Here is a 20,800-nt window from a genome sequence, read left to right as displayed (position 1 = left end):
GAGATCGTCGACTTTCTCAGACTTCCACACATCGACCAGCCGTCTCCCTGCCGGTAAATTATACATTTTCAGAACACAGACCTGAGTACAGAAACCGGACCACGTACACTGAGAAGGTTTTGGAGTGGTCCCCAGCAGACTTATCACCTGGGTCTATTAGCACTGTCCCAGCCACTGCCTGGCCATGTTCTGGGCATTGATGTGGGCCAGGGATTATTCCCAGAAGGCAGTTTGGATGCAGCCATCCTGTTTTGGAGGGTGTGTCATACACATGCTAGTACCAAACTAAAATCTTTTCTCAGAGACAGTTCTGACTTTCCAAGTACTTAGACCAAATAAAATATATTCTGTTCTGTTCTTTGTCTTTGGCTATGGTTGGGCCTTCCCCAAGTGAATGTAGATAACAGCATAAATTTTCCAGTGAGTGGCACGTCTCCGTGCCTGCCCTAGACCCCCACAGCCTATGAACAGATCCAGACAGCATCTCGACATAGGTATTCAAACAAAGAATATGTTTCAAGAAAAAAAGTCTTTCTGATCTGTTAAATCCTCAAGGCAGGTGGTTATTAGTAGGTCAATACCAAATGGTGTGTCTTCTGTCCATTTTCCATGTATTGCAAATACACTGCTCAAAATATAATTGATTAAAACACGGGTGCAATGCTGATGCAGTACACTGGGGTTGACATCTGTGCCTGTTCATGGTCCCAAAGGATTTAATGGCATAGTTACCACTAACTGCAGCTGGAAAAGGAGGAAGCTTTTTGTAATACTGTGAAATATTATTAGGGGCTCTGTTGAGAATTTGTCACAAACACTGCACTAGGAATAATTGAGCAGCCTGGCTGCTGCTGACAGATATCTTTTAAATCCTCATTTTTCCCTTAAACTGAAGGGCAGCACCTTGAGTCTGCCAGCCCAACATACACCTTTTTTCCCAGTGAACTTCAGGCAGAAATCAGACAACTGTTCTGGTTCTTGTATGTCTTTCTTGCAAAAATCTGCACATTTCAGCAGCCCTTAAGCAGACAGAATATTTCTTGTCTCACAGAAATACAAAGTGCTGATCCTAAACCTGGGTTTTCACCACAAGCTATCTCCTCCCAGTACGCCTCCGACTCCCTGTCAGTGTGGTTACCTTTTATGTCTGGCGGATTTCTATGAAGGATGTAGCAAGGGATGATGGCTATGGAGCCTTCCTTCCTCCTCCGGCACAGCTCAGTAATCGCCTTTGCATGCCGAGTACCCTTTGTACTGCTGATCAAGCTGCTGAGCCAGAAGCCAAGGTTTTGAACAGCATGTATAGCAGGGCTGAATAGCATTTCTGGCATGTATTATGGGAAATTACATAATTCAAGATGTCAGCTGCATTAGCTGGCTTTTTAGCTTGTTTACCAGGATGGAGGGAGCTAATGCACAGAAATAAAATGGGGCTTATACTCTCTTAGTCCTCTGCTTGGGTGGACAGGATAGCTCAGAACTGGGGTCTGACAGAGCACCAGTAAACCTGTAACTGAATACTGATAGTTTGGGCAGTATAAAAACATGCATTGGCTGCAAAACGTATGTAGGTGGGTTTCATAAGAATAAGCCCAGTTTTCTATCACTATTCTGAATAGGATAAAATGAAAATTAGAAAAGCCTTCACTTAACCTTCAACAGACCTTTGACATGTGTGCATGTTTCTCCTCTGAGTTTTACCAGGCATCTTTGCAAGGAGTTTTTTCCCATTTAAATTCTGTTTAAATACTTTGACAAAAGTAAGCCCCTATTTTGTTGGTTTGTGTTCCTCAAAGATTCAGCAAATTGAACACTAAAAATTCATAAACAATAAAAATGCATGTTTGTATCTGAATAAATAATTTTATTTAACAACATACAAATAGGTAAATGTAACTGATTTAACAGAAGCATTAAAATTCTGAAATAATTTCTTTTAAGTTACTCTTGGAAAGGAGTAAATTTTACTCCAAGTGGGAATAAAAAAGAAGTGCAGGGTCTGACCACTGCTGTTTTACACAAATGGCAGAAGCAGGGCATGTGCCCAACCATTGCCATCTGATCACCACCTCTGTCAAATGGCTAGCACAGCCAGCATGATCCCCAGCCCGCTTTCAGCCTAGGCCACCTGGCTCTCTTCCAGATAGTGCCCAGGCACGTTTCAGGGACTAACCCTGTTGGATGCAGCCACCCCCTCTATAGGATAAGAAAGTTTAACTATACAGGTCAGTTGGCCGAAGGGTCAGGTAGCGGACCTAACTTATTTCTGAGTATAGCTATAGCCTAAGTGACTCAAATTTTGCTGGATTTTTCAAAAATTAAATGCACCTAAATATCTAGATTACTCACTGAGGATAAATGCATTTCAATTCTTTCTTTGTGGATGCTGTTTCAAAAGACTAAACAGTACATTGTACTACTTAGTCCTATAACATCAAGTCGAAGGCCAGTGTAATTTATTACTGTTATTAAATTGCATTTGAGTGAAATACAATGCAATAAGGCTTGCTGTAGTGGAGAGAGGACACATAACTTGAATCTTCCTTTCCAACTTTTTGCTTTCTTGGAACAGTGCCAGCAATCCCATTTATTGTGGAAACTATCTTGACTCCCAGTAGTCCCAGGAGAAAAAAAAAATAAACAAACTTTTTTTAAATTTATTTTGTATTATGATTAAGCATACAAAATCTGTTGGATGTCAGTTTTGGTTTCCTATGAAGAAATATAGGTCTTCTGGAGGTGAAATGCAAGCCTTGTCAATTCAGTCCATTGTTTTCTGCCGTGCTGTGATGCTACTGGGGATGGAGTTAAACTGTGTTGGAAGGTAGTTTGCAGAAGGTAGTTTGTAGAAGATAGGTACCGTGCTGCTAGGTATTTTCATATACAGTAAAGGTCAAAACAGCTGAACAGTTTATGGAACTGGTAGCTGAAACAAAGGGAATGTCTGTCCTAAATAAGTTTTGTGCAATCCTGGAGGAGAGACTGACCTACATGATTTGTAAGTGTATCCTTCCAACCTAGTAAATGTCATTTCTCCATATTTGTGTCAAAAACAAGAAAAGCTGAGAGACAGAAGCATCAGAGACACTGGGATCCAGAAAAGAAAACTGAAAAGAAAACAAGAATTTGGGACCATATGATGGAAAAACAATTCTATGACTGAAGATAATGTTCTGGTTATTTGATGCTTCTCATTTTCAAGAAAAGGGTACTTAATATACCGATTATGTAAATGAACAGGATAGAAAATAGCAAGTTCCATTTTCAGTATCTCTTTTTTGAAGTGTTGCAAAAGACTGAAAACTGTCTAACCATTTAGTCAAAAGGGATAACAATAGCATTTAGCCCAAAGTTAACACACTCTATTCGAAGATCATACTGGTATCACTCACGCAAAAGAATAGTCGTGCTGTGCTGAAGTTTTCCATTATGCTTTGAAGTGACTCATGGGAAACCAGATGCTGCAAACATGAGGATGAAATAGGTTTAAGCTACGATAAAATAAAATCACTGACAGCAATGTGTACTTTTGTTTTGTGATCCTCTAATGGCAGACCTTACTGTGGCAGCTGGTAGTCCAGATACCTTAAACTGATGGGTGAGCAGACAGAAAGGCATGTGAGCAGATAGGTAGTACAAAAATGTAGGGTTTCAATGAGGAAGGAAATCTGCCATAGCACAAATTATTTGGTGGACTGCCACAATATAGTACCAGCGGTGCTTTGATTTTTCTTGCTATATTCTCTACCTAAACTTCTGCCAGGTTTTGGCTCCTCTATGGAAGTGACTGTCTCAAACTCTGAGTCATGTTCACGGAGAAAGCAGCCATGCCCCCCTCAAATGTTTAACACCTTTGCATTGGATTATTGAAGCCCACAGCACACTTGAAGAGCACAATGCATGTCTATATTTCAGCCACTCTACTTCACAGTCTGGTATCTCAACACAAAACCACTTTTTTCATTAGTTTAAGCTAATATGCCTAAGTACGACCTGAAATGGTTGCGACAAAACTGTTTTCTGGGCTTTTGGTAGAGAAGAACAAAGCAGTGATCTGAATTTAAAATAACCTTTCCTTGCCTTTCCTCTTTTCAGAGTGAGAGATTGCATCTCTCCATGGCCACACTAACTTACGCTGACTTAAAGAATTTCTGGACTATGACCCAAGGCATGTCCACATGTTCTGTTCTGCAGACTCTATTATGGCAACAAAAACGTTGCCAAAGCACACAGCAAGGGGGTTAAACTGCAACGAGAAGATCTGACAGCACTTAACTGCCAGAGCCCTTGGCTCAGCAGAAATCATGGAACAGCACAGGCTCCTCTAAGACATGTGGGAAATCTCCATTAAAAAAAATCCCTACCATTTGTAACCATTTGTGCTAACCATAGCACACTTGCAACATGAGAAAGTGAAAACCAAATGAGAAGTTTGGAAGCACTGCATGAGACCAAACCTCTGTCTTTTCATCCGTCTTTGCCCTTAACAGTGCCAACGCCATATTGTTTAACGATGGACAAATTTGTCCATCTTTGTTACCGCTTACTTGGTAAGTACACGGAGAGAATTCTTGATATTGCAGGCTGTAGGTAAGTGTGCACATGTGGAGGAGTGGGCGTGCTGCAAAAACGTCACAGATTGAGAGTTTAAGCACAGCTTCCTTGCTACAGAAAATAATGTCCTATTTCAATGTTATCCATTGCTGCACACCAGTGATGCAAGCCTTTTTTTAATTTTTAAGGGTAAACTTCAATTTACAATTAACTCTTCTTCTGCATTTTAATTTAGTAATGGTTTTGAAGCCATTCCTGAGAAATATTTTCAATACAAGAGATGGGAAAAATCACTAGAAAAATCACTCATCTTTTTTTTTTTATTTATCTTTGTTTTTTCCTCAATCTTCTGACTCTAAAAAGCCTCATTACACACTTCATTAGTAGCTTTCTGAGGCCCTATAGTGCAGTAGCTTCTACTCAGAGTCTCTGAGGGGTGAAATTGGAGATTTACTGAGGAGAGTTTGAGGGCTAATTACACAGCCTTATCAACTAATAATGCAATCAGTGGGCCACTGGCACAGTGATAGTGTTCTCTGCTGCAGTCAATAAGATCTAGGTTAGATTAGTCCACAGGGTGAAGAGGGAATGCTGATGAAGGGCAGCTAGTCATCTGGCTACCTAGGAAGTATCTTGTACAGGGTCAGAAGATGGTCCCCATCCTTTCTTCCTTTGCAGAATAATAGGAAATGCTCTTAAGCAGTTAGGCACCTTGTTCTCTTAGAAGTGGCATAGTGTGAAACCCAGGGAGTAATTGAGCCCAGATATCCTGCCTCATTGTAGCAAATGCCAGTTCTATGTTGTAGGGCTGAAATGTATTACCCTGGATTAGGGAGGGAAAGGGGATCCTAAGGCACTGGACGAAGTGCAGAGTCTTCTCAGAATTAAAACAGGCTTTTGTCAGAAAAATGCAATTATGTGATGGATTGCAGTGAAAATGCAGTAAGATTCAGGCCAGTATCACAAGCACGAATAGTGAGATCCAAGACAAAATATGTTTCTGGTTTCTGGTGCTTATTCATCCCTGCTTTCAACAAATATGTTAGTTTTACTTTTCATTTGAAAAGGATCAAGAGCTGCTTTTCTTGTTTGCTTAGTTTCTAATAAAAACTAAATGAGACTATATGTGTGTAGAAACACTTCTCTTCTTCAGGCAAGGATTTGAAAGTTAAGATATTTTTTGTTAAAAAGCAGAAATCATGTATATATTTTCACTTGTCCCAGTTCTACTCTATTTTTTCCCCAGAAATTACATACTCTTATTAATATCTTAAACTTCAGCATGAGAAGGTCACTTATTTGCTTAAGACCTATTGGCTTTAATAGACTTACATGTATGTTTAAATTAAGCTCGTGCTCAGATGTTTTACTGAGTCCTGATGGTCTGTAGTCTAGATTTGTTCTGCCTAATTATGATTTTTTGCATGTGTACATGTATATGTACCAAAAGCAAATAAAAGAAAAAAAAAATTGAGATAGCTTCCTGAAGAAAATTATGAGTATTTCAATTCCATAAAAGGATTGAAGAATACACATCCAATATTTGAGTTCTGCTTAGATCTTCAGATCCATTTACTGAACTGCTACATGATACTTTAAATGCCTGTAAGTTTTTGCCGTAACATCTGAGTTTTGTTGTTGCTGACCAGTTCGCTGCCTACTCTCCAGGGCAAGCTCAAAATAGGATATTGGAACAAGACTTTTAGGATTAGCTATATGTGCACATCTGTCACCTCTTACAAACAATAGCTCTGAGTTTAGATTTCCCACATCAGACTTTTTTTTATAACATGCACATTCTGCGTGATTTGGAGTACAGGCTTGATTGAGCCTACATCCTCTGTATCTTTGCAAGGAGTGATCAAACCACCAGACTGTTTAACTATTCGGGATGATTTCCTCACATTCTCTTCTGGTTCATGTTGTACAAAATCCCTAAGTACTTACTGAGGAGAAAGGTTCTTTCCTACCAGTGATTAGTAGGCATTTCATAAGGACGGAAACAGCAGTCTCCACCTCTTTCCTAACATATTCCTGTAATAAATCAAACGTTCTATATCTTTCAGGCACCTTTTTAAAAAAAGGCTATGGGTCAGTGATGAAATATATAGGCGTCTTAAAAATTTAATTTGTCCCAAATTCTCATATCTATCACTGATCAAAGAGAAGCTCCAATCTGGCAAAGATTAGAAAAGAAATTCTTCATTACAGATAAATTCACCAGATTTATGTGTACTTTCAGTTTTTTCAAAGAGCCAGGCTGACTGTGCTATTCCAAAGGGAGAATCGGACTTAATGTCTATACTCTGAGTTCTCCAATGGGCTGCACGCAGGCACATCTGTGTCCCTTTGCAGAGCTCTATTGACTTCAGCAGGGATCCACGGAGACACAGTATGCCTTGCAGCTGCTATACAATGGCACTGCTAGCTAAGCTTAATCATTAGATTCTGGTCGATGAGTTATTTCATGTGCCTACAAAGACATAGTTAAGATAAATCCAGATAGAGAAATGAATATCCATTGAAATGCAAATCTCAATAAAATAGGTTTTGATAACTTATGCTACCTTGCTAATCCTAATGCACCTCCCTTTTAGGTGCCCAAGATGAATTCTTTTACAAATTTTATCTTTTTGTCCCAGAATGATACTTCTGAATTGCATATACTGATTTAAACAGAGGTGATTGTACTTTCTTTAATGTTCCCATTCATTCTCAGATTTTTGGACAAATGCAGGCATAATCATAATAAATCATGCCTTATTTTCATGATCATGAAAATAAAAAGGTACTATTTTAGAATATTACAATTCCAAAAATTAATTTGATGGAAAATGGACTTTCTTTATATCTGATGCTCCCTTAATGAACCTGATAGACCCATTCAGAGTCAGAAGGTGACTTTCTTGCTGCAACTTTTAGAGGCCTGAGAATATTTTCATTCACTTTTGGCACCTTCTTGACCCAGGGTGCACTGGTGGCTGAACATTTGAGAGAGAACAGGCACTCTGGGGAGTGATCATTATTTTGAATGTGAGTAGACCAAGGAATGACCTTGGCAAGTGTACGACATTTGCTGCATTGTTGGCATCATGTCCATACTTTTTTAAGCAAAGGTATTAGGTTTATGACAAAGTATATAATATCAATCACCTATTAGAAAATAAAATACAGGCAGTAAAAAAAAAAACAAGTGTGATACAGATCCCTTTCTCAGGACTCATACACCTCATGTTCCCACTAGGGTTGTCTTGACTATCAAGTACTGCTGCTCAGGAATCTGAATTTGTAGGGAGAAGTTAGGAGGTTTCTTTGATTTGTTTTGACCCTGGCTTAGCTATGAGCTGTAAAACCATGCCAGCCTCTAAATCTGGCATTTCAAGGTGTCCTAAAAGTGAAACCATGTTGTTTTACTGTCATACATACCTTTTCACCAAATGACAAAAAGATTGTCTTCTGCAAAACATGCAATGGTTGCATAAGTCATGGTACCATACTGCGTGTTGTACTTCTAGCTTGCAGTAATACTCATCATACAGCAATGAAAAGAAAACACGCCACAAACCATCCTGGGTGTTCATCAGCATCTGAACTCAGTGATGACAAAGCATGGGCTGAGTGCTGCACAAAGTGATAGACTTCAAGTGAGCGGCGCAAGATGCTGTGGTACAGACCGCAGTGGGAATGCCTCAAATACCCCAGCACTATACGCTGGAGTTATTGGGCTGCTTCAGACACTATCCATGGTCATATAAACTTTCCAAAGGTTATATAAAACAATGGAATGCAGGAAAAAAAAACCAAAAAACAAAGTTGGTTACTTACTGTCTATAAAGTAAAGTAAGCATTTTACTCCTTTGAAAAATACACAGTTAATAGAGGAGGAAATAGATATCTAAATAATAGATGGCTAAAGATGAGGAAATAAGAGTTCTTCCCTTATCATCAGTTAATGCTTGATTGCAGCTGTTGGATTAGCTTCCATGATTGTTCCTTTCATTAAAACATGTTCTAAATAGCTCTCTAGTTTTACAGGTCTTCTGTTACAATGGCGTAAGTGGGGAAAAGATAAGGAGATGTAGATGTGCTCATCCATTTCCTGAAATCTCTTGACAAACGATATCTAATTCTTTTTGACTACAATATAAGTAAACTTAAACTTCTTCCTACATTTTTACTGTACTGAGTCCTGTTAAGGCTGGCAACAAGACATAGCAAAACACAGGAGGGAATTTTCTTCCTGGAGTCAAAAGAGTAAAAAATGTTGTCTTTTTTTCTTTTCTTTTTTTTTTAGCACATCTTGTTGCTTGTAGGGCTAAAGTAACAGGTATTTTCCAGCAATTATTTTCCCCCATTCTGCTTCTAAATTTCAGTTTTGGTGAGCTGTGGGCAAGAATAGTTAGTTTCTACAAGAAGGAGAAGAGTTTGTGCTTTTGTGGAAGCCAATGTCCCCAGTGAGGGAGTAGGATTAGATGGCTGTAGCAGGGGTAAGCTGGACTCTGCTGACAGATAGGGGTGTTAAGGTTACTTTTGAAATCTGCAGAGAACAGAATTAGGACAATTGGCCAAATGGTGGCTTCTGTGATGGTGTTTTGGAAGATCTTGAGCAGGACAACTGTGAGCTGGGAATTAAGAGGATTCTAGGGAGCAGTAAGGAGTGAAGGAGAGCTGTACGTGGGGGCTTGGGTAAATGTGAGTTCTGGGGTTGGAGGAAGGGGCAGCTTTCAGATAGGAGCAACAGGGCATATGAGGTTTGGATATAGAGGCTTGAGTCTTTGCAGACTAGAGGAATGCAGCCAAGAAAAGGAAGGCTGTGATGCAAGACTCCTAGAAACTTCTAAGCAGGAACACTTTTTTGGACTGCTACCTCTTGCCTTATTCTTTATCTGTGCTTGCTGTTGGAATACTCAACCTAATCTCTTTCCCATTCACTCTGTATCAGGGTGACATACTATCCCAGATATGCTACCACATATACTGTCCCAGATAAGCATGCCATATTGTAGTTCACTTTATGTGGTTATAATACAGTATTTTGTCCTCCCCGAATACACTCAGACAATCTGCTGAGCACTGAAAGTGCTGTTGCAAATTTAGCTATCTTCACTGGGAGTCCTAAAGCTTTGCTTTTAGAGTAGAGGTTCCCAAGAGCTGCAAGGTCATTACGTGGGACTACCATATTCCTAAAAGTTTCTCTAGGCTTTGAGCCTTGCATGCAGCTAAGATACTTCTCATTAAATTTAAAACCTCTTCCTAGCTGCCCTGGACTTGCCCTAGCCAATGGAAAGGGGAAAGCGACTCTTGACGGCAAAAAAGCTTTTAAAAGGGAATCCATTCCTAAAGTCTTGTTTGTTTGGAAAAGCAAATGGGAAGAGGACTGACATACCAATTTAATTTTTCCTATTAGTCTCATCACCTTCCTCCTTTTCCATAGTTCCAAACTTTAGAGTCACCTCTTTGATGTTAATGTGTGTATTTGTGTGTGATCCTGGAGTTGAACTGTCAAACCATCTCATGTGCTCATGCTTGTCTTGCACTTCTTCAGTGATCAGCTGAGACATAAGATCATCTACTAAGATGCATAAAAGAGCATAAAAGAAAATTATTTTCTTTTATCAAAGTGAGAGAGCTGTGGTGTTTTGGAAATGAAGGTCAAGAAACCTTATAGATGGGGTGGATGTCATTAAAAAGCCAACATTTATCAATGCCACATGTGGTGTGTGCTTTGTAGCTTTGTTGACAAGCATGAAAGTTCCTTGAGCAACAGATAATGACATTTGAGAGCAACTTCCTGATGCAACTTTTGGGTCTATGGTGTTTTGGTTCTGGATCATGTTTATAGCAAGATCATAAGTTTTACCATGCATTCAGACATTTATCCTAGAAGATAACTTTGAATGTATATGTTAGAAATTAAAACTAATCTTTCTTTTTATTTCAAAAATTTCAAAGTATTAATAAAATGGATGTGAAATTGCTTTTGCAGCTTAATATATGTAATATTTCTTTTATTTTGCTACAGTCCTATGAATCAATTGCTCTCCTCTGATAAATAAAAATTATTTAACTATCAGGTGATGTCCAAACTCATCCATCAAAACTCAGCTGGATAGCGGTACCATGGAATCCTAGGCTTCTTTTCCTAATAAATTGTGACTGTAGAAATTGTTGATTGTAGTTAGTGATAGTAATACCTCATAAGGATAATGAAATACTAGGTTGTTGAGCATTACTTAGCAAAGGAGACAGTTATTAGGAGCCAGTCTAAATTAATTAATTTTTAAGTAGTTTATAAAATAATTAATAATTTATAATTCAATTCTATTGCCGCTATCTTTTCTTAATGTGGCCCATGTTTTAACGAAGAAATCTCAAATGTCTCTTTCACTAACTGCTTCAGAATCCCAGATTTTACCACCTGATGACAAGCAGAAGGTCCAGAGGGGACTCATCTAACTGTTTAGAAAAATACTAAATTAGCAATACCAGACAGATTTAGTAAAGCATATGCAAAGAATCAGAATGACACAAAGCAGGTGACAGTCATCAGCCTGCTTCCTGTAGAGGAAAGGAGGCTTAGTTACATGCAGCAACTAAATATAGATAGGGAGGCTCTACACCTCTTCGCCTAATCTATTATATTTGTCTTCATACCTATGGGAATAAAAAAATGCTGCTACAGTTCTTGTTTTCATCATTTAAAGCCAAATTAGACCCACTATCAGACAGCTATCTTAATCTGCAAATCACTTTGACTGTAACGACTTAATTAACCTCTGATCACATGCCTGCATCAATCTCATACATTTTCATTTTGGTTTTAGCAGTTATAGCATAGTTTCTACATAGTTTACCTCTGTCTTGAGGTTACAGAGGTATTCCATAGAAGGCATTGAATAAAGACAGGAAGAAAAAAATGTTTGTCCTCCGAGGAAATTTCTTAAGAGTCAAAAAAAAAATGCCTGCTTTGCACCAAGATGAAAACAAAACCTGCCCTTTTTTTAGAGAAGCAGATAGCCCCGCCATCGGCAGATGCACTGAGGAAGTGAGGCTATGCCTATGTTGACCCTGAGATGGCCAAGCTAGGGAGAACACATGGAGGTGCTTGAGAGCAGATCTCCCAAGCATAATGTCAAGAGGGTCTATAAATCCCATCTGCACTTGCAGCTGGTGATGTGAGGGACCCTGGGTCGTCTCACATGTCTGACATCAAAGGACATGTCCACACATGGAGATGGAGCTCAACACTATTTTCTACTGTAGTTAGAGCCGTGATAAAGGGTCTGAGATTCCTCCCTGAGTGCTCCTCAGGGATCGCTTCCAGCCAAACTCAGGTTGTGTCCACTTAGTGAGGAAGGCTGAGTCCTTCCTCAAGCACCAGCCTATGGTCACGCTCAATGTTTGATAAGTATGGTCTAGGAAATAAGGTCCTGGGTTTGTGCCTCACTTTGCACCAGGAGTTGAACCTGTGGCTTTCTCATTCACTGAGTGGTCTCGTCCTTCCAGAGAGGAAGCTTCCCCTTTCACAGGGAAATTCCCGACAGCCCAGGCATGTGCCACAGCCATGGCTGCACTGAGTAACTCTGCCAGCTGAGCATCAAATAGCTGTATTGCCAATAATGACAGATGTTCAACTGGCACAAATCTATTGTTCCCAGAAACTATGTTTTTGTTAAAGCTACCTTTAAGGAATAAATATAAAAAATGCCTATTTACCATATGAAACCCAACATTTTCTGAAACATGAATTAACTTGTGCACTGCTGTTTAGGGACGAGTGTCATATGGTCCTAAAATCTGATTTTCAGAGGTTCCGAGAACTCTGGCAAACCTTGTTCAAAACTTTCTTTTTTTTTAAATTTTGTATTCAAAGCGAAGTTCTTCTCTTGGGCTTCTTTTATTTTGCTGGAATGATAAATAAGCAATATATTTTATATAAAACATGAAGACTAACATAGCCTTGAACTGAAAGCATACTGAAAGGGGCTCGGTGTGGTGTTAGGGTCCCAGTCCTCCGAACTGGGACATGTGTTGTAAGAAAAACATTTCTAGAGCTTCATGCACTTGCTCAGAGTACCGTATTAATCTTTTTTTTTAAGCTGAACGTGGGATATTTTTATATTTTGTAAAAATACATCAATCCTTTGAAGATAAAAGGTCTCTTGATGCCTAACACCTTGAAGAAAAACAGATGACAAGTAATAGATTTTATCTATGAAGAAACATTTTTAGTTACTTTGGTTTATGCTTTAGCTCTGGTTCTTGTTCCTGTTGACCTAGACATTGTCTTCTAGTAAAGTTCAACATTAATAGCCAGGAGGATTGATGATGTTTAAATACAGCAAAGACTTAGAGTTTCATATCATCTAGGTAGCAGAACTGCAGACAGATTCTCTGCTTGTGCTAAAGCATTTGACTACAACAGATCTATGATGCTTTATATAGAGAGAGATTTTGACCCTGGGGAATGGATTTGTGAGTCTCATACAAATTATTGTCTTCAGTGTCCTAACTGATTCCATCTGTAGTTTTACACCCTTTCCTTTTTTCTTCCTCTTTCCTTTGTAGTCAGAGCTACCTTCAAACTGCAAGTGACGTGCCTGGGGGTCACAACCTGGATCCCTCTGCAAACTACAATTCCCCAAAGTTTCGCTCAAGGAATCAGAGCTATATGAGAGCAGTGAGCACGCTCAGTCAGGCCAGCTGTGTTAGTCAGGTGGGAAATTCTTGTTATAACTTTTGTTATAGGTTAATCACAGATGTGAGAGTTGTTACTAGTGGATGGTTTTAGGGTTTGGGTTTTTTTTTTTAATTAATATCAAACTGAGGATGTGAATTGTCAAAGTAATTCAGTTCTTAGGAATGTAACCCTTGTTCAAAAGTTCAAGAAAAATACTGAATGCTAGAAGCAAAGGGATGCTATCACGCATAATATTTTCCATTTAATTTTCATTAAAAATATAAATACTGGTATTTTCATTTTCAGTCTATATTAAATATTTAAATGTTAAGAAGATTCAGATCAAGCATAAGGGGCACACTCCTACAATACTCATCCTCTGAAAATATCTACTCTGATTTCAGTAAGTGTGGATTACCAGATTAAGATATAGATTGAAATAATTATGCTCCAAAGGAGCAGTGATTCATCTCTAAACTCAATCCCTCACTCTTTTTGGGTGAAAGAGTAAGTCCCATCAATTATTCTATGTATGGGGACTTCTGAAAAAAGACATTTTTCCACCCTGCTGGTTTTATGTTGGTTAGTTAGTACTAATTCATGTTGAAGTGAGATCTGAATCAGGCCTGAAGCGCAAGCAGTCTTATGAAGTATGTGCATGTTCTGTTTAGCAGAGGACTTTACATAAAATTTTCAACTTTTCTAATGTTCATTGGTCCTGACATTTCTTCCCTGTGTTGCTTCATGACGGGTGGGCCCTGCCCTCTTCTTAGACATGTGTTACTTTATTTTTCTTTGACAATTTAGTGAGCCACCTAAGTAAGTTTAGTAGTTAATTATGCACAATGGTTATGTTAAAAAAAATCTTTTTGAAGCAATTTTATATTCATTCACATTCAATTTGTATCGCATGGCTATTCAGGCCTGGATTCAACTCATCTAACTTGAGGTTTTTAACTGAGGTAACAACTAAAGCTTCCTCTGTAGTTAATGGAGTGAAAGAGTTTCTTCCAGGACAGCGCACATCCCAAGTGGGCTGAGAGCCCTCTGGAAATGCTTGTCAGTCTCCGCTGACTGTAGAGAGTTGGGAGGGACTAGTCATCTGACTAACGCCCTTCAGTCAAATTCCGTAATTTATGTGGGATAAATCTAAGTATAATCTTGTATAGCACACGTCAGAATTAGAAATAGACAGTCAGTCATTTTCCAAACCTGTCATTATTTTTCATAGCTACCTTGTGAAATCTGTCCCCGTCATTTTCATGCTTTGGTTTTCATTACCCTGGTTTGGTTATTTTCTATTTTTATTACACTCTGGTTTTCAGAAAGTTTCACAAGAATTAGATCCTGCATTCAAAGCAAGTGCTGTTGGCTGTCACCTAACAATAGTATAATATAGAACTATTCTAACATCTTCTGCCTCTTTGACCATATCTGTGCACAGAGATGTTCACTGAGCTGTCCATAATGACTAATTGGTTTCAGCAGTGGTTAAAATTCTTCATTCCAGTGTGCATTACCTGGAAAGATGTCCACAATAGATTTCATTTGCAGGTAGATTGCTCAATTGGCCAGATTAACTAAACCTGCTGGATATAGTTCCTTACTTTCTTTTTCGGTTTTCACTAACCTATGTAATTTTGTGTCAACCACATATTTCCTACCTCACAGTCCAGCTGTTTCCAGACCAGTAATGAATGCATTTAATAGATACTATGCAAAGCAAATGTATTCAAATAACAAGTTCTGAACCTTTGCTGTTTCCTGTTCCTTTTCCATTACACCATCATCTTCTCGTCCCATCTGCATAACAGCAGTTTGTAAGATTTGTGGTATTTTTAATGCCTTTTTTTTGTGAGATCCTTTCTTTTTTGCTCTTGACCAAGGGTAGAGTCAAGAAAGATGCTCGGTTCCATGGTTTATATTTTTAAGTTAAGTTTTAAAACTTTTATTTTTCTATTATCAATGACATTAGTTTGAAAGAAGTGGTTAGGACTTAAAGTGTTTATGGACTACATTATCATAAATTTCCTGATCAACGATGTATGCAAAATATTTCAGAGTAAGAATTTTTTTTAATCTTTTTGAGATTGCATTAGTCTACTTAAGTTTATTAGAAGCAAATTTTATGAAGGGTAAAGTAATTCCTTTCAGAAGAGGTTTGGTAGCCAAAATGTCTTACATGAAATTAAAATATCAGTTATTCATTATCATCATCAGTTCTGTATGAAATTTCCATTTACTTAATCAAAATCCTAAAACATTTGAAACATTTGCATTCACTCTATTTCCATAATGAATAATGTACTAGGAACAGTAATAATGAAAAATGCACTTAGCAGCCATATAGGAAAAACTAATATCAACTGGATGTGCTTTTTAGTGATGCTACGAATTTAACTTGGTATTCATACTGACCCTGATTTCTAGCACTCTTTTTAAAAAAATTACTATCAGGAGCTCATGCGTTTGTCTGTCCAGTGATAACTTGCTATCTGATTTTGGATAAACATAATTCTGAATTATTCAGGTACACTTACAGGTAGTTAGGGTTGACTTCAGAGAACCTGTTAAAAATTATCTAGGTAGAATTTAGGCATTCATCTTCAAAACTGCAATGCACAGCTCCCTACCGAGAGGTTCCCTAAGCCTGGCCAGCCTGCCTAAACCCTGTTTATCATGAAAGCTACCTAAGAATGTATAGTTTGGCATCATGCCCAACTGCAGGGCAGGGTCAGCAGGTAGGTGCTGAAATCCCCCAAGGGCCAACCCAGCAGGTAATGCAGGTAGGCACATCTAGGGTGCTCTGACAGGCAGGGCTCCTCAGCACGCCTGGCGGCAGAAGTATCAGACTTAAAATAATGCTGCTGAAGAAAAGGCAGCAGTAGTGGCTGCATCACGTTTTTCCACAGTAGTTGAATGGCTAACCCGGTTAACCAGGGAATGAGTTTGGTTTAGGGCCCTTCCCACCTAAAGGTGGTCCAAGCATTACTTTCTCATCTGACCACTTTTTACTCTATTTCAGACAATGGTCATTCTTTCACATGCTTCACTGGACACAACTCTAGACGCAGTATTTCTCAAACCTTTCAGAAGCATGACCTCCTCTGCACTTACACATCTTCAAGTATGAGATACTTCCCTGAGCCTCTTTATAGTGAGAGGAAGATAACAACCTGCCAGACAGGCTAAATGCCCACATGAGTAGTAACGTTGCTGATAAGTGAGGAGCCCAGGCAGTCCACCCTCACCTTTTGAGGGCTAATATTAGTATAGCTGATTTCTCTTCTCCTATCCTGGCAGAACATGGATTTCTATCAGCACAGAGTTTTCTTCTTGATTACCATTAAATCATGTATTTACAATCCTCTGAATGTGCCAAAAGATATTAAATGTAAAATTAATTATGTGGCATCTGTGAGGTATTTGGTATTATATATAAACAGCTGATGCAAGTTAAAAAAATGTGAATGTGATCAGAAGGGATTACTACATTTTAACTATTTGCTAAAACAGTTCTTCATCAATGTACAGGTGTCCATTTGAGATGTTGAGGCCGTGATGATCACAAAAAAGCAAGTCAAAAATCAAATGCATTGTTGTTGTTTATTCAGATGAGTGAAGCAGAGGTTAATGGGCAATTTGAATCGGTGTGTGAATCAGTGTTTAGTGAAGTTGAAGCTCAGGCAATGGATGCCCTTGACCTCCCTGGATGTTTCCGAACAAGAAGCCACAGTTACTTGCGTGCCATTCAGGCAGGCTATTCCCAAGATGATGAATGTATACCTGCGATGGCATCTTCCAACATCACCTCAACTATCAGGTCAACCACAGGTAAGCAAATCTACGATGACCCCTCCACTGTTCTGCATGTAAAAATATGTTGTCTTGTTTTGTAAAAGGATGTTTGACACTGGAATAATTTCCCTGTGTAGTGATAATATTTGATACCAACATTCTTAGGTTTGTAATACTGTATCATTGTGGCTACAGCTTAGAATAAGCTCCTTCTGAGGAGAATCCTGCAAGCATAATATAATGGACCTGGACTTCAGCATAGCCTTAGCTTGACCTCCATTTTCCATACATACATACATACAGTTATCCAGGTGCAAATGTAAAAATGCAAATAGTATCATTTAGATGTTGTTAGGCATTTAGATATTTTTATCTATCAAGTAATTGATCTTGTAAGTGAGATCAGTTGCACTGATTTTAATTTAGGTCCTTACAGTACCAAAGGAAAAAGAGAAGGAAGATTTATAGATTTGGTCTAAACACTTCCAGGCAATTAACTTAACAGGGAATTAATTACTTACTTTTAGTAATTGTTGTATCAATACACTGAATCGTAAACATTATGGCAAGCTTTACACATCTGCTATCACTCATCAGTAACCATCAGCATTCATTGTTATACCATTACTTTTAGGATCTTTTAGCATTCTTCTGGCAACTTGCTTTTCTCTTATTAGTTGCTTAGCAAAGATTATAGCTTTATTCATTTTAGAATATTAGCATTTAGTATTGGTAGAGAAACGATTGCACAGATAGCAGTTAAATAATTAAAATGAAATCTATAACAAATACTTGTTCTTTGTTAAGTGATTCAAATTCACTTTTATGTTTCCAAATATGTTAATGTCAGTTCCTAATTATGATATTGTCCTTGCCCCATACTATTAAATTGCAGTGCAGGCTACCCATCTACAAAAGGTAAAAACAGAGCTCAAAATGTATCATGCAAAAATACTTTTTAAATTATTTGCTTGACACATCTCTTGTATAACAGAACAGTGGGAGCATAGAAAGGAAGTAAGCTGAGGTTGAATAACATAATTTGCATTCCAGAAGTAGCATAAAATGTTATTTTATCTTAAGCATAGTATTTTAATTGTTATATACAACTTTGTGTAAAACCAGAAGTTGTGGCTTACAGTGCCACCTCTAGGGATGTTTCTGTCCTTTGTTTATTAGAGATGCTATCATGATATAAAATGAGATTTTATTGCTATCCCAGAGAATAATTTTCATCTTTGTCATATAGTACTGTTTGATTATTATGAAAAAAACCTTCCAGGGCAAAAGACACAACTAAATATTTTAGTGTCTGACTCTAGGTACTGAATTGGAATACTTTCAAAATTACTTGGTTACCAAGTTGATTGGTTTTAACCTAAGCTGTCTTGAGTTTATATGCTAGACAAGCCAAAAATTGCCACTGAAAGGAATTTATTTTATTTTCTCTAGAGCAACAAAGCCGAATAATAGAATACGTTTGGGAAAATAACCAGATTAGGCAGTAAATATGCTTGCATCCCAGTGTTTTCATACTTATGAAAAATGTTTTGCTTCGATTAGCAGTCTGCTGGCTAAATAATGTGGTTTTGAAAACTTTAACCTTCATTTCACACATGGCTTCTCCCTCATCTTGAAAATGATTTATCAGATAGATCTTCTTGCCCAAATATGTAATCTTTCTGCTTTGTTGTGGTGAGGTAATATTGACATTGTGGAGAAAAAAGATGATGTGAGATGTTTTCCTGAGCCAAAACTGTTTCCAAGTCTATGGACTGTATACAGTACTGAGTGTGGTTCTGTATTCAAAATATTATCTCTGTAGCACTAAGCAAGTTTGTCCTCAGCTTCTATGTAAGATAAATATTCAAATTAGAAATATTTATCTGATTTACAAGAATACTAAGTGATACACTATTAATTGAAAATTTCAGTTGCCAAATAAGTTCTCGTTTTTAAAACCCTAGGGGTAACTCTTCCATATTTCTTCAGCCTCTGTCACTTTGGAGGGAGATGCTCCTTTTCCTATCATTACTATAATTAAAAAAAAAAATCTTACTTCTCCAGCCCTCTATGAAAATTGTCAAAGAAGCAGTTGCCTGAAGTGTGAAAACGGTGTTGCCAGATATTTGACATTTATACGGGTTTCATTCAAATAAGTGTCAAAAAGGTCAAAATTTCACGTTAGGCTTCAGTTCCAATTCAGTCTTTTGAATTCTTAGGAAAATTACATTACATTAATTTCTTTTTTGCTCCTGATGTAACAAACTCTTCTTGGCAAAGAAACTAAAGCAATTTCTTAGAAAATTAACAGGCACTGCAATTTAATTATTACTTGAAATTTTAGTGATATAGGTCATGACAGCCTCTTATCGATGTTGTAAAGGAATTAAATCATAACATGCAGGCTTAGCTAAAAATTAATTCATGTAACTAAAAAAGTAAATCTAAAATGAAAAATGTAATATTTGATCTATGAATTCAATTACAAAAGTATGGAATATGTATTTACAGTATGCAGTTTTCTAAAATGTTCCTAGATTCATTAACAGCTTTCAGAAGGTAGGAAGGTTGCAACTATAACGAATATTATGTGGGACATTATTAATGGACTCTATTAACAGGGTTTTCTAATAGATGGAAAAAGAACTACCAGTAACCAGCTCTTCTTAAATGTATACAACTTTAAAGAGAAAGCCAGATGATTCATTGGTAACATCTATGGTACTAATGAACATGTATCTTTTGCACGGACCCATCTAGTTTAATTATTTGTGGAATCGGGCTTCTCCAGCTCTGATGGAGACTCTAAAGAGAGAAGACATAGGGCACTACCTGTTGCCCCAGGTGTAAATGAATGAGACAGGTGACAATGCAGAGGAGGCAGCCAGCATTGCTGGCACACTGTGAGCTAGACCTGGATTCTGCGTGACCCCTGCTAAGACTCACATTTCATTGTGGTTAGGGCATTTCTAGCCATCCCGGTTCTTTTTGTAAAGAGATAATGAACCCAGTAGAAAAATACTTCATGTTAGAAACCCTGAATGACAGCGTATGCTTTCTGTCTCTGAAGTGTATCCAGTTGCAGCTGTCAGATGCACAGCTGAGAAAATACAGCTCCAGCTGCTGCTGCCTCCCACCTTGTCCCTCCATCACAGACAACATGTAATTTCCTGAATGGGAAGTCACAGAGTGCAGTAGTCATCCTAACTACTGCTGCCTTACATCTTTGCTACTCTTGCAAGCAACGCTTCACTTTTCAGGAAGAGTGCATAAAATCTGGGTCACTTTTCCAGGTAGTACCAGCTCAGTTCCCTATTGTCTGTGTATACCTGCACGTATATACGCCACACTGCCAGCTTGGAAGGCTCCTTCCTGGTAAGGTCTGGCTAGTGCAGCAGAGCGCTGCGGGGAGGTACGCAAGCTACCGGAGGTACCGGAGCTGTGTCACCACCCGCTCAGTGCCTGGTGGGCCCCGGCTGTACAGTCCTGCTGGGAAACAGAGGGCACTAGGCTGGGAGCAGTGCTGCAGTAACACGGTATCCCACCTGCAATACCCAGGCTGTCTTACTGAAAAGTAATTCAAATACCCCAGTACAACACTGGCTTGTACTATGAAAACATAACCAACGAGGAGGTCTGGAAGATCTTAACCAGTCTCCAGTTGTTTCCCCTTTGCCTGAGGTCAAATTTTTTTTTGTTACATGTCCTATATATAGAGAGACTCCTGTATATGACTTACTCTATATGTTACAGAATATTTCAGGA

The 20,800-nt window shown here is 38.3% G+C and overlaps 1 protein-coding gene across 1 annotated transcript in view; it reads left to right on the top strand.

Moving 5' to 3' along the window:
• Positions 1-20,800, top strand: part of DLGAP2 (discs, large (Drosophila) homolog-associated protein 2) — an 83,915-nt gene that overhangs the window by 18,484 nt on the left and 44,631 nt on the right. The window contains exons 3-4 of the mRNA XM_009575175.1: positions 13,123-13,270; positions 16,849-17,068. Of these exons, the coding sequence (XP_009573470.1) occupies positions 13,123-13,270; positions 16,849-17,068 (368 nt within the window). The remainder of the gene's footprint in view (positions 1-13,122; positions 13,271-16,848; positions 17,069-20,800) is intronic.

This window comes from Fulmarus glacialis, unplaced genomic scaffold (genome assembly GCF_000690835.1).
Source record: "Fulmarus glacialis isolate BGI_N327 unplaced genomic scaffold, ASM69083v1 scaffold11113, whole genome shotgun sequence".
In the NCBI taxonomy this organism is placed as follows: domain Eukaryota; kingdom Metazoa; phylum Chordata; class Aves; order Procellariiformes; family Procellariidae; genus Fulmarus; species Fulmarus glacialis.
Note: the sequence above shows the minus strand (reverse complement) of the source record. Positions and strands in the feature narration are given on the sequence as shown.